At 38.8% G+C, this 13,508-nt stretch overlaps 1 protein-coding gene across 3 annotated transcripts in view; it reads right to left on the reverse strand.

Annotated features, from left to right (window-relative positions):
- Window positions 1–13,508, reverse strand: part of pde4ba (phosphodiesterase 4B, cAMP-specific a) — a 199,516-nt gene that overhangs the window by 137,900 nt on the left and 48,108 nt on the right. For 2 of the 3 annotated variants that reach the window (XM_086046216.1, XM_086046215.1), the window contains one exon: window positions 6,705–6,943. In XM_086046216.1, the coding sequence (XP_085902342.1) occupies window positions 6,705–6,943 (239 nt within the window). Of the gene's footprint in view, window positions 1–6,704; window positions 6,944–7,732; window positions 7,840–13,508 lie in introns of those variants that run through there. The other variant, XM_086046214.1, reaches the window with a different exon arrangement.

Consider the following 13,508-nt stretch of genomic DNA (forward strand, 5'->3'; position numbering starts at 1 on the left):
GTTATGGGTTTTTTTTTCCAAATCTTGCGCATAAGAAATATCCAAAATAAAAAAAGCTAAAACTAATACTACAACTACACTAAAACTAAATTTTTTTGAAAAAACTCAAACTAATAAAAACCCGCTCTGAGAAACAAATTAAATTTCAAAAACAAAACTCAAAACGAAATAAAAACTCTCTATAATTAAAATTCCCAAACTATCATAACCCTGATTCCAAATTGAGAATATCCAATGTCCATGTATTTTCTTTTCTCTTTATGCTGCCACACTCAGATTGTTCCCATTGAGAGGGGAAAAAAAGTCATTTTCCAACCATGGTGATTCATTCCACAAATGCATTTTGTTTCTTGGGGCTTTATTATACACTACTTACAAAAAAGTACGGATATTTGGCTTTTGGGTGAAATTTCAGGACGAACCTAAAATGCATTCAAACCTTTACAGGTGAACTTAATGTGACCTTCTCTTCTCTGAGCATGCACATGTCCAACTGTTAAATGTTTCAGTACGGCAAAATTCACAACAGGTATTTGATCCTTGAATAATGACCAATAAATGTCTTGGTTCAATTAGAGCTGGTGTTTAAACTGTCGTCCTCATCATACTGTTCACATTTGGACATCATGAGACCAAGACAACGAATAACAATGGATCAACAGCACCTCACCATTGTGATGCTTCAAACAGGACGTTCTCAGACGAAGTGGCCACTGAATTTAGAATGTCACAGAGTGTCATCAGCAGGTTGCAACAGAGAGACTGGAAGAGTCACAGAAAGATGTAGAAGTGGACATCCTTTGGCCACATCCCATGCTGATGGTCACTGCATTGTGAACGATGCCCTGAGAAACCGGATGACGAATGCCACTCAACTCCAGGCATGTTTTAGGAGGTGAGAGGCACCCGGGTGTCACGTCAGACCATTCGAAAGCGTTGACATCAGCGTGGTGTGCGTGCTAGACGACCTGCAAGGGAACCTGACCACAGCACCAGGCACAGGCGTCATCATCTTGCATGGGCCAGGGAGCATTTATGCTGGATGAGTCATCAGTGGGCCTCAGTGCCGTTCTCTGATGGAAGTCGATTCATGTTGAGCAGAAATGATGGGAAGCAACGTCAAGGAGAGCGCTACGCATCAGCCACTTGTTGTCACCAGACGAGCTTTCGGTGGTGGCGGTGTTACAGTGTGGGCAGGTGTGTTCAGTTGATACAGAACTGCCCTACACTTTGTGACAAGCCCATACTACCTGAATAACATCATGAATCCAGTGATTGTGCCCCTACATGATCAACACAGGCCTAATTTCATCTTCGTGGACGACAATTCTCCAGCTCATCGAGGTGGCATCATCAGGGAACGGTTGTTGGAGACTGGTGTAGCTGAGATGGAATGGCCTGCACTTTGACCAGACCTGAATCCTATTGAAAACCTGTTGAATCAACTGAGTCGTCGTGCAGAGGCTCGAAACTCTGCACCCCAGAACCTCAATGACCTGAGGGCTGGCCTTCAAGAAGAGTGCGATGCCATGCCTCAGCAGACAATAAGTCGACTTGTGAACATCATGAGACGTCGTTGTCAAGCTGTAATTGATGCTCAAGGGCACATGACGAGTTATTGAATTTTTTTGTTGTGGTGTGCCCACCATTGTTAACTTTTGTTTCAGTGAATTGTTTGAGATGAGGAAATCACCAGTGCATCCTTCTACTTAAATGTCCTACTTTCATGATCTGATATCACTGTAGTGTGAACGTTTTACATTTTCCATACATTTCACCTGAAAGCCAAATATCCCTAACTTTTTGTGAGTACTTGTATGTTGTAATGCCACTGCAGAACTTGTGATGACAAAAAGGGGACAATCATATGACAATCATAAAATTAGAAACGGGACTTTGTTGAGATGTACACGTAGTTAGAGGAGTGACAAATGCTATACACTCCTTTGTCCTGCAATATGTCTATTGATAATACTATGAGACAAAGAATGGAATGAAGCAGATATTTTTGATGCAAGCAGACACACTTTACATCTGCCATGAGAACAGAAAAGAAAGTGAACCACCTTTATGTTAAATAGATGATACTGGATGATAATTAGGTTGAAAGCCGCCCCCCTCTGCACATTTATTTCCTCAAAGTGGTAAGTAGCCTAGTTGTTTTTTTTTTACCTTTTTATTAACAGTGGTTTACTTATTGTTACTCCCATACTGTATTTAGCTAAAGAACAAAAAGTTGAACAAAAACTGACAAAGTTGTCCTGACAGTATGTATATTGACTAAAAAGACACATGTACACAGACGTCTTGACATTGGTCTAATATTAGGATGAAACCACATTCAGTCAAAGTCAAGATTATTAATAGGTCTTGGAGTGTGCTTTCCCAAATAAATGTTCTCTGCTTTCATTAGGTCTCGAAGAAGGTCAACCAGTGGCGATTGCTCCAAGACTACAAGGGAAGCTCAGCTCAAAGAGTAAATGTATTATATTGTTTTAATAAGCTGCCATTGTGCAGCCCTGGTATTTGTTGTTGTAATTAGAAAACAACAACAAAAACCTGCAAAAGGTTTATTCAGTTACTCTGAGATGATATATCTCTAGACATATTAACGATAAACCTTGCCCAGACGTGACTTAAAGATGAAGTCAACCCAAACATATTTCTTTCCAGAATATGTTCTGTGCAGGCCCACTAGTTAAAACATGGCATTCTGATAAATATTGCATTTGTGGAATATGAGTTAAGCAGCAAAATCCCTGGCACCCCAACAAAATACAGGGAGATATTGTTCATTATTAGGAGATGTTTTTAGTCGTTTGTTTTGTTTTGATTCCTCCAAAACAAATCGACAAAACTGAAAATGGAAGCCAATATAAATTTCTTGATTTTAAAAAAATACATAAATTGTATCTGCAGTTCTGAGGAGCCCAGAACTACGACGAGTTTCAGAAATCTTGACAGACGCAGCGGCATTCCTCTTGTTGAAGATCGACTGAGAAACAAGTTGAACTCTACAATACAATACAATTTTATTTATATAGCGCATTTCATAACAGCTAGAGCTGTAACAAAGTACTTTAAAAACAATACAATAAACAAACAAAAAAAACAATAAGAGGCAGTGATACATCTATTAATAAATATATCAATAAATATTAACAAATATATAAAATATAAATAAATAAAGCCAATAAATTAACATAATACACTATATACAATTGAGTTACTGCCCCACGAGCACAGTTGGATTTTGTCAAAGTATTCAGTAAGAGGAAAGATCTCAGCTTTAGCTGTTATTGCAGCAATATTTGAGAGCATGTAACGAAAGTGACCCCTGTTTGCATTTGCACTTTAGAGCTAGATGATTAATTTTCTTGCAGTCTGTTAAAAAAAAACCATTTTGAAAACTGAAAAAATTACATTAGGTTTTTTTTTTTCAATTCAAAATTTAGCAAAAATCTCGTCTTGTTTCACGAGACTGAGTCCGCGAGAACGAGACATCTCGTCTCGTGGGATTTTTGTCTTGTCCCATCCCTACTGATGATAATATTCTGAACAGGATAAGTAGTGAAAAGTCACTTACTTGGGGGATACCACGAAATAATTACTATATAAATAGCATCTCTCAGTGACAACCATTGCAACAATGAGAATATGCGTGGGGCTTGTTTATGCCAGGGGGAAGTAGATCTTGCATGCCTAACAGTGGGTCAGGTGTAGGTGATGGGGGCGGGGGGTGTTGAACTAACGTCTTGAGATGAGAGACCTTAATGTAGCGTCTTTAGTTACATAAGCTCCTCTTTTCTTAGCTCCCTCTTTCATACCGCAGCCCTCGCTTGTGCGCGTGAACAACAGTGCACTGTGGCCCAGATTAGAAGACATAAATTGATACACAAAGGTTTGTGGAGTATGTGAGTAAAGAGGGAGAGTGGAAAAAAAGCTCAGACAACAGAGGACATTCAGGGAAGAATAAATGAAAGGAAAAGAGTGAGCACAAAGACACAGTTAAAGGGGGGAAATACGTCAGTAGTCTGCAGACTGCTTGCGTGAGTGTGCGTGACTGCATTTGCACACACAAGAAGACAGACGATTTGGTCATGCCTTCGCTTGCCTTGACAGAAAAAAAAAAAAAAAAAAAAAAGGGCCATACAATGGGGGAAGAGAGGAAAGATTTTTCAAAACACCATCTTAGTAATATTCTACTGGTCAGGCCACAGAGACAGTTTTACCATATATGATGAAAAGTTTTTTTTTAAGACTGCAAAATATACCCATGAGACTTTTAAGTATGATATGTTACTTATTTGTATTTAATCTTTTAGCGCTGTTTGTTGTCACACATTTATTAAGGTACAATTTTATTTAAGTTTTAAGAGCAATACATTTTATTTGAAACATTATTAAGGTATATTTTGTTATTTCCTATATCTAAGATAAACTGGGCATGTTACAGTATAGCTTACAATATTTTTGTGCCCAGCGCGAGTCCAGCGCGTGAGTGGAGTTTTCTTTCTTTTGCTATTTTTTTACATTGGCGCGGATTGAAGTTGGCATTTGCAGTTGTGGGAAGGAAGACATCTGACTTGTTTGCCATCCAATGGAACCGGCTCCCCTCATTCCCTTTAAATTCAGCGTAGAGAGAGGGGTCGCGATCTCCATAACATGTAGATGCAGGAGATCAGCATGCGTGAAGTACATTTTAAAGGGAACTGCAAGATCACTACTTGCGGATGATGTAAAATTGGCCGCTCTGAAGTGGGCACTTGGAGACCCCCTTCTAACCACCGATCCTGCGTCTGTGTGTGACAGACATTTTTTTTGAGGTGGTACTTGGTATTGAAATGTCCAAACTGAAGTGTTAATATTCATTATCCAGTGGCAAAAACATCACTCCTAATACCTGCATAATTTCAGCAATCAGTCTGCATAGTACACTCAGGTTTGGAACAATTAACTCATTCACTGCTATCGACAAATTCACTTGTCTTTTCACAGTCCAGCCATTTAATCCCAGGAATTTATTTATATATTTTTCAAACATCAGGGGAAAAAGGATCTGAAAATGTCTGGTAGTGAATGAGGGAAGTGTATCAACAAGAGAAACAACCATCTTCTCTCCCCTTCTGAACATTGAAAAGGCACTTAGAATAAATACGAGTGGAAAAGGAGGACTTCCATAGGAGAGACAAGCACTTCAATTGTGCATACCAAATGGACACAAACACACACATAGTTTGGTGACTACATAGTCACTTGGGAGTCTCTCAGTGTTCAGAAAGGTGTTCCTGACCCAGACATTGACATAATGTGATGACATAAACCAAACGGAGTCCTATGTTTTCACTGCTCTCTTGTGGAAGAAAGTGACACTGCAACTCACAAAAACTCAGGAATAAAGCACAATTTTGTCAACGATAGTGTAATGTTAGTATTGAATTTTGGTCAATAAAAATGGGGTCATTATCCTTTGAAGAGATGGAGGCAGAAAACACAAATGTCCTCCTAAAACGAAATCCCTCATAGCACAATTTTTGTCACAACAGGAAAACATTGATTTGTTGAAAAGAACACTTTTCATGAAAGAAACAATGTATCCACATTGGCTGCTTATCAAATACTGTGCAGTGTTATCACATTTACTTCCCTACTTGTTGATCTGATTGAGGCATGATGGTTGGGACATTTTTCTTGAACGTTTCAGGCTGATATTGGGATTTTCAGAGATTTTCAGACATCCTCTTCTATAGTTGTCAAATATACACCGTACATGCATGAATGTCAGGATTGAGTGTTAAGTTACGTCTTTATGCCGAATACTATATGTACTGTATGTACACACACAAATTAAGTAATCTTAAATTCTATTTAGAGTGTATCTTCTAAAGCTGCACAGGCCTATTTTGTCAGCTATGTTTCAAATTGTCATTCACCCATTCCTGCTTATTAGCTTAATAAGATGTACGTTGGACACAATACTTGGTCACATCGTTGCAATCTGCTTGATCTGACTACAAGATCATACTTAAAAGCTGTCATTTATACAGTAGGTCCCGATTTTGGTGTTATCATCATTCATTGAGTGACCTTTACATTATTTGATTTTCTCTAAACGTTTTTTTTTTTTATCTGTATAATTTTTGTGATGCAAAAATGCACTCTTGAGAATCAAACGATCAGTTGAGGCTCACTACTCAAAGAGATCTTCATAAACAATGAAAATCTTGTATAACATTGCCCCACAATTTTGTAGGTCGCTCACACAAACACCAACTGATTATTGGAGTTATAATCCAATAATGTCAGGCGCCTCTAATATGAGGAATAAAGGTACTGGATGGTGTATGGCCTACATATCCAATTTGGGAGTCACGAAACTGACTGGATGGCTCTTAATTGGGGAACATTTTAACCATTGTGTTTTGCTACAGTGTGTGATAAAACATTTATAGGGACTAGCAGTCCAAGCAGCCAGAATATAGAAACCCTAAATTTAAACAGCATCTGGTACATTCCTGATTTTTTGTTATTCACATTCCACGAAGTAGTGTGGATTAAACCAGATGGTCGTCTGTGTTACGGCTACTTTGTATGGCATGAATATGCACTGTATTCCTGCTAATGTATTGTTTTTTTTCCCCCACACACATATTTTTGTTCTGTCACAAAACAGTGATTATTTCAATTCTACAAAATGTACTCACCATTCAGGGTCAACCGGCGTGATGTCTATCCTGGGAGGGGCTCCAAAAAGTAAAGATGTGGGTCGGGACATGAAGTCATCGTCAGGTGTCCGAGCCCTCTCCCCCTGACGCCACGACAATGGTGGCAGCTGCAGGTTGCCAGATAAACGTCTCCGGCCTCGGCGCAGGTCGACGCCCAGCGTGCATGTCGGGGACGTAAAAGACTCGCTGAGGCAACAATCTGACAGCTCTTTGCCATCCTAAAAGGAGAAATGAAGCAATGATGCCATGTTTGGGATTGGGAAGGTTACATAAAACGCATATAGCACTCATTCGGAAAGAAGATTAAAAGGGGCAATATGGAACTTTGACTCTGTGAATATCCTAAACAGTTTCATAACTGAAGTTACAGGTTTTTTTCCCCCATTGGTACAGTATATCATGAGTCTTTCCACTAGGGGGCACTACATAATTGTTTAAGAGTACGGATGTACTTGAGAACTAATGTTTAGTTTTTTTGTTTTGATTTTTTTTTGTTGGGGTTTGACCCAAAGTGGATTTTTTTTTCTCCTACAGTCTTTCTGTGTTCTTTTTATGACTTTGAGTGTGTTGTGGTGTGCATATGTTCAGGAATTCCATCGTATATCCTCATCTTTGGTTGGTTTTATGGATTGACAGTTGTTTTCTCTTAAACATACAACTGCTGTTCAGCCTCTCTTGTGCTCATTTAACCTGAATAAACAAAGCTGGACATAAAGTAGGTACGGAAATTATTCAGACCCCTTGAAATGTTTCACTTACTGTGTCATTGCTGCCATTTGACAAAATCAAAAAAGTTCATTTTATTTCTCAATGTACTCTCAGCACCCCATCTTGACAGAAAAAGACCAGAAAGGTAGACAGTTTTGCAAGTTTATTAAAAAATAAAAACTGAAATATCATATGGTCATAAGTATTGAGACCCTAGCGCATTTTATTGAGTAGAAGCACCCTTTTGAGCTAGTACAGTCATGAGTCTTCTTGGGAATGATGCAAGAAGTTTTTCACACCTGGATTTGGGTATCCTCTGCCATTCTTCCTTGCAGATCCTTTCCAGTTGCGTCTATGCGGGCGAGGCTCCTGTTGGGCCACTCTGCCATAAAGGCGCGACCGGTGGAGGGCTGCAGCGATAGTTGACTTCTGTAACTTTCTCCCTACTGCATCTCTGGAGCTCAGCCACAGTGATCTAGCACGTCCTCCTCACAGTTCATGGGTTCGATCCCGGCCCCGGCCTCCCTGTGTGGAGTTTGCATGTCCTCCCCATGCCTGTTTCTCCGGGTACTCCGGTTTCCTCCCACATTCCAAAAAACATGCATGGTAAGTTGATTGGACACTCTAAATTGCCCCTAAGTGTCTCTGTGTGCCCTGCGATTGGCTGGCAACCAATTCAGGGTGTCCCCCGCCAACTGCCCGAAGACAGCTGGGATAGGCTCCAGCACGCCCTGCGACCCTTGTGAGGATAAGCGGTATCGATAATGGATGGATGGATATATATATAATAATGGATGGATGGATATATATATATATATATATATATATATATATATATATATATATATATATATATATATATATATATATATATATCGGCTGATCTCACTCATGCATGATCGGTATCGGTGTCATAAAACCTGATTGGAATGTCCCTAACTTTTTCCACATATATACACTGTAGCAAAACACAATGGTTAAAATGTTCCCCATATATATATATATATATATATGTGGAAAAAGTTAGGGACATTCCAATCAGGTTTTATGACACCGATACCGATCATGCATGAGTGAGATCAGCCGATACCAATTCCGATCACATGGAATATCTGGATATTTTTCCATTTATTTATGGTGACTGCTATTATGCGATATTATCTGAAAACGAAAACAGCCGTATTATTGCCGTAATTTTGACAAAAATCTATATATATTTTCAAAAGCATGAAAAAAAACAAAACCGTTGCTGGCACAATACAACAATTACTCAGTCAAAAGGATAACTGAAAAACTTAAAAAAGCTTTTTAAGATTTAAACAGATCAAAATAATCAGCAGTCTCAAAAGACTTAATTATGCAAAAAGTCAAATAAATAACATGCCACAAAAACATTGCATGGTTCAGAATATAATCAAAGTAGAAAAAATAGTCACGTGCAGGCTTCACTTAAATAAACTATTCAATGAGTTCCTAAATTGAAATGACTCGGGAACTCGTTTATTGTCTTGTGCATAGACAAACTATCTTGTGCATTTGTCAATGAGAAAAAAGTCACTGTTAATCTCTTTGTGAATTATAAAATGATATAGTGGGTCTGTTGCCCACAAGTGATCTACAATGCGTCTCCCTGTGGCATAATGCCACTTATACTGCGCTGTGTCCGCCTTACCTTTATTCAATGCAGTGAGCCTCGTAAAATGACCATAGTCTCACAATTGCTTGTTCTTCAAATGTCGGATTAAGTTGGTTGCTTTGAAACTTTTGGCCATGCTCCTCGCGCGACGTACCTTTTCATGGCAGATACAGTATTACAAGACCTAAGCTCCACACACACAGCTAACAATATTATGTTCACACCAACTTCGGTGGTCGGAATATTCGATCAACGCCTTTTATTGGCGATCAAAAAATCCGATCACCCGAAGCTTGTTGCGTACCTCCCCTCTGCTCGCAGCGGAGGCGCGGCTGCATTAGGGAGCCTTTCTGGGGGCGCGTTTTAATTGGAGTCAATGTAGCTCGGTTGCGTGCAGGGTGGCGCGAGTGATGCTTTTGAACGGAGGGACGTCGTCGTGTATTAAACAAATAAACTTTTTTGCCATTTCATCTCGCGGCAGCCAAGCATGAGCTGCGGGTGATCGGATGTTTTGATCGGCAATAAGAGGCTTTGATCGAATATTCCGATCATGTAATTTTTCACGAAAATCAGTCAGCAGCCATTTTTTCAGCTGTGTGTCTTTCCTTTAAGGCTACATTCACACCGCAGGCAAATGCGACCCAGATCGGATTTTTTTGCCCATATGCGACCTGTATCTGATTTATTTTATGACAGTCTGAACGGCTCAATTCCAATTTTTTCAAATGCAACCTGGGTCGCTTTCATATGTGGTCCTAAATCGGATACGTATCCGATCTTTTCCAATGCATTCGTGGTCTGAAGGGCCAGGTCGCATGTACTGTATACGACATTGACGAGCCCAAGATGCGCTACACGCAGGCGGAGGGAAAGTGCTGGCAGTAGGGGGATCGAATCTGCAAAGTTGTTTTGAGTAACACTATTGACCTTATATTTTCTTTAATTTAATCCCACTTGAAACGTGAAGCATAAAGTGGACATTTATGGCGATCGTAGTAATTCAGCCACGGCTCAGGTAGATTGATTTTTTTACGCACAGGTATGACGCGACGTCATCATTAGGGATGTTTGCATGAAATGAGATGATAAAGCGTCGCCTCACAATTTCCCCCAAATACTGTATTTATTTCTACCTGCTACCTAATCGTTTGAATGCCCCGACACGCTGGACCACATTTACTTCCGCAAACACATTTACTTCTTCTGCGCAGGTGGGCCACTTTGACGACGCATGTGTTCATACAGCAGACAAGACAGAGGTCGCATTTTTAATGTATCGGTAATATGAACGCTTACACAAAAAAATAGGGTTTTTTTTAGGGGGGAGGGAGCTATTCTCTCTCTTGGTGCTCAGCATGTTTACAGAGGTCGAGGCAGAGGCGTGTGGAACAAGATGCGTGATGCCACGTTTAACAGACTAGTAAAATACAAAATGTTTAATAAATCGTAGACGGTTAAACGACTAGTCGCGCACATCCCTAGTTCCCAGCAGGCCCACTAGTTGAAACACGGCATTCTGAATATTGTGTTTGTGGAATACGAGTTAATCAGCAAAATCCACAAATTTTTAGCCATTTTGTCCTCTGTCGACTGAAAATGACATCACAACTGCTCACAATGACTAATCACGGTTCAGATTCTGAAAACAGGTCAGCCGTGATTGGTCGTTGTGAGCAGTTGTGATGTCATTTTCAGTCGACATTACAGTGAATGTGGACTAATTACGTAGACTTAATGTGAACACGCACAGTTTTTATTCAACAACCATTCTGCGGATCGCGCCCGGCCCGGACCGTGATGCTTGATCCGTGCCGCTCACGGATCATCTTTGCACCACTGTGTACAGGTACGCGAAGGCGCGTCGTGACTCACATGACGTTACGCATCAGTGATTTCTGTTGTGCATGCGTACCTACGTACCAGTTATGTGCACCCCTGACTACTAATATATATATATATATATATATATATATATATATATATAGAGAGAGAGAGAGAGAGAGAGAGAGAGAGAGAGAGAGAGAGAGAGAGATACAGGGTCAGGCAAAATGATCTGACACATTTATAGGTTAAATAAAAGGCAAATAAAGTAAAGGAACAAAAATGTGTTTTTATTTTCGAAAAGTAAATATAATGTCATTCTGCTTCATTATTTTTTTTTAATGACCAATTAATTCAGTCGAATGGGATCCATTATTTTCCACACACTGCATAACATAACATAACATAACATAACATAACATAACATAACATAACATAACATAACATAACATAACATAACATAAACACATAATAAGATCATATTTCGAGCTGGTACGGGATCATGTCTACCAAGATTGAGGTGCAAACGGAACGCTCGTTGTGTTGCAGTTACAGATTCGTTTGTTTTGATAAATGTTTTCACAATGAAAGTGTGATGCTCACCAGTCCAATTCATGATATCAACTGAAAAAGAAACGAAAAACAATGGCATTATAAAGAAACAAAGCAAAATAGCATTATATGGAAAAATGGCATTACATGTATGTTTTCGAAAATAAAAACACTTTTTTGTTTCTTTACTTTATTAGCCTTTTATTTAACCTATAATTCTGTCAGATCATTTTGCCTGACCCTGTATATTAGGGTTGCTCGGTATACAGGTACCAATATAGTACCACAATACTAGAGTTTTTAAAATCGTACTATACCAGCATTCAAAGAGAAACAGTACTTGTATTTCCTTTTATTGAATGTGATTGAATTGGTAAATTGGAGCCTGTCTCTTTAAGCACAGCTGGGTCAGCGAGTGTGACGTAGTTGCCCACGCGCCTCCGCCTCCTTACAGTCACAGGCTGAGATAGAAAGTGAAGTCGCGCAGATAAAGCAGGTGGAAGACAATGAGGAACAGCAGAGCAGCTGCAGAAAATCCCATACTCGTTAATAAAACGTGGACCCGAAGTACGGTGTGAAAGTACTTCGGGTTCAAACCAAATGACAAAGGCGAGCTACTAAACACAGAAGCACCGGTTCTACAAAGTCTGCCTCGCGAAGGGAGGCAATATGTCAAATTTGTCCAAACATTTGAAGGACAACCATGTGAATTTGTTCCGCGACTTCTGTCAAGAACAATAATTGATAATGTTGTTCACCAGTTCACTACACTACAGTGTCAATGACATTAGCATAGGCCTAAAGCTCCTCCCGGTCCAGTCGTACACTTTCAGTAGCCGACATACAGAGAGCTTAAACATGTCCAGGGGATGAAATTAAGCTGTTTTATTCGCCAAGTGTGAGTGATTTTTGTATTTGTTTAGTAATTTATGATTATAAATTTAGTATTTTCTACAAATCTGTTTGTCGAGTAGAAATGTTCTATCGCCAGTTGTTGGGTACGCCAAAAAGAACATGTCCATGGTTAATAAATACATAAAATATATTTTTAAAAATGTATTTACATTCTTAAAATATTTAAATAACCAATTAAGGCATAACATTATCTAAATTAAATATTATATTGAAACAAATTTTTGTAAAACATTTTAGTAGCCCACAATATCTAATCCTATACTAGATGATATAATGAACCTCAATTTATTTTTCTAATCTAATTCTTCAAATTTCTAGTTATGTCCATTAAATGTTTCATTTATAGTTTCAAAACACAAACCCTTTGAAAAATAAGAACAAGTAAAATAAAGCAATGATATAAATAATGTAGAAAATAAATAAAATGATCATGTTAATTAAAATACGGTACCTTCTCCCTCCACCAACAACAGAAGTAGAGTGCTACTGGCTCTGAGAAGGTGACACCACCAACACAGAAGCAAGCTACTCTCCAAGATGTCTTTCAACAGCGTATGAAGTACCCAAAGGACAGCAAAGATGCTAAAAGGTGCAACAGGGCAGTTGCAGAGTTTATCTGTATGTGTAGTGCCAATATATTCAGTAGAGAAAGCTATTTAAGTTATTGTTCTCAAAATCTGTTTTAAAATAAAGGAAAATATTGACATTTGAGTGTTTAACCTGTTTGCAAAAAGTATCGAAAAGTATCAAAATACATATTGGTATCGGTATCGAAACAGAAATTTGGTATGTATATATGTATGTATATTAGTGCTGTCGAGCGCTTAAAAACTTTAATCGTAGTTAATCGCATTTTTTCATAGTTAACTCGTAGTTAATCACATTTTATTTATTGATATTTTTTTCTGTCCCATTATTTTCTTGAAGTTCAATACCCTTAACATGAATAAGAGGATTCATTTTCTCATGCAAATACTTTATTCAAGCAAAGTCAACCCAAGCATATTATTTTTTAAGAATATGCTCCATGCAAGCCCACTAGTTGAAACAAGGCATTTTGATAAATATTGCGTTTGTGGAATAAGAGTTAATCCACCTGTTTTTAGTCATCACTGGGGGCGGACATTTTGTCACGTCTTTCAACTGAAAAT

The sequence above is a fragment of the Filicampus tigris genome, chromosome 12, assembly GCF_054856515.1.
Source record: "Filicampus tigris isolate MCC_2025a chromosome 12, RoL_Ftig_1.0, whole genome shotgun sequence".
NCBI classification, from domain to species: Eukaryota; Metazoa; Chordata; class Actinopteri; order Syngnathiformes; family Syngnathidae; genus Filicampus; species Filicampus tigris.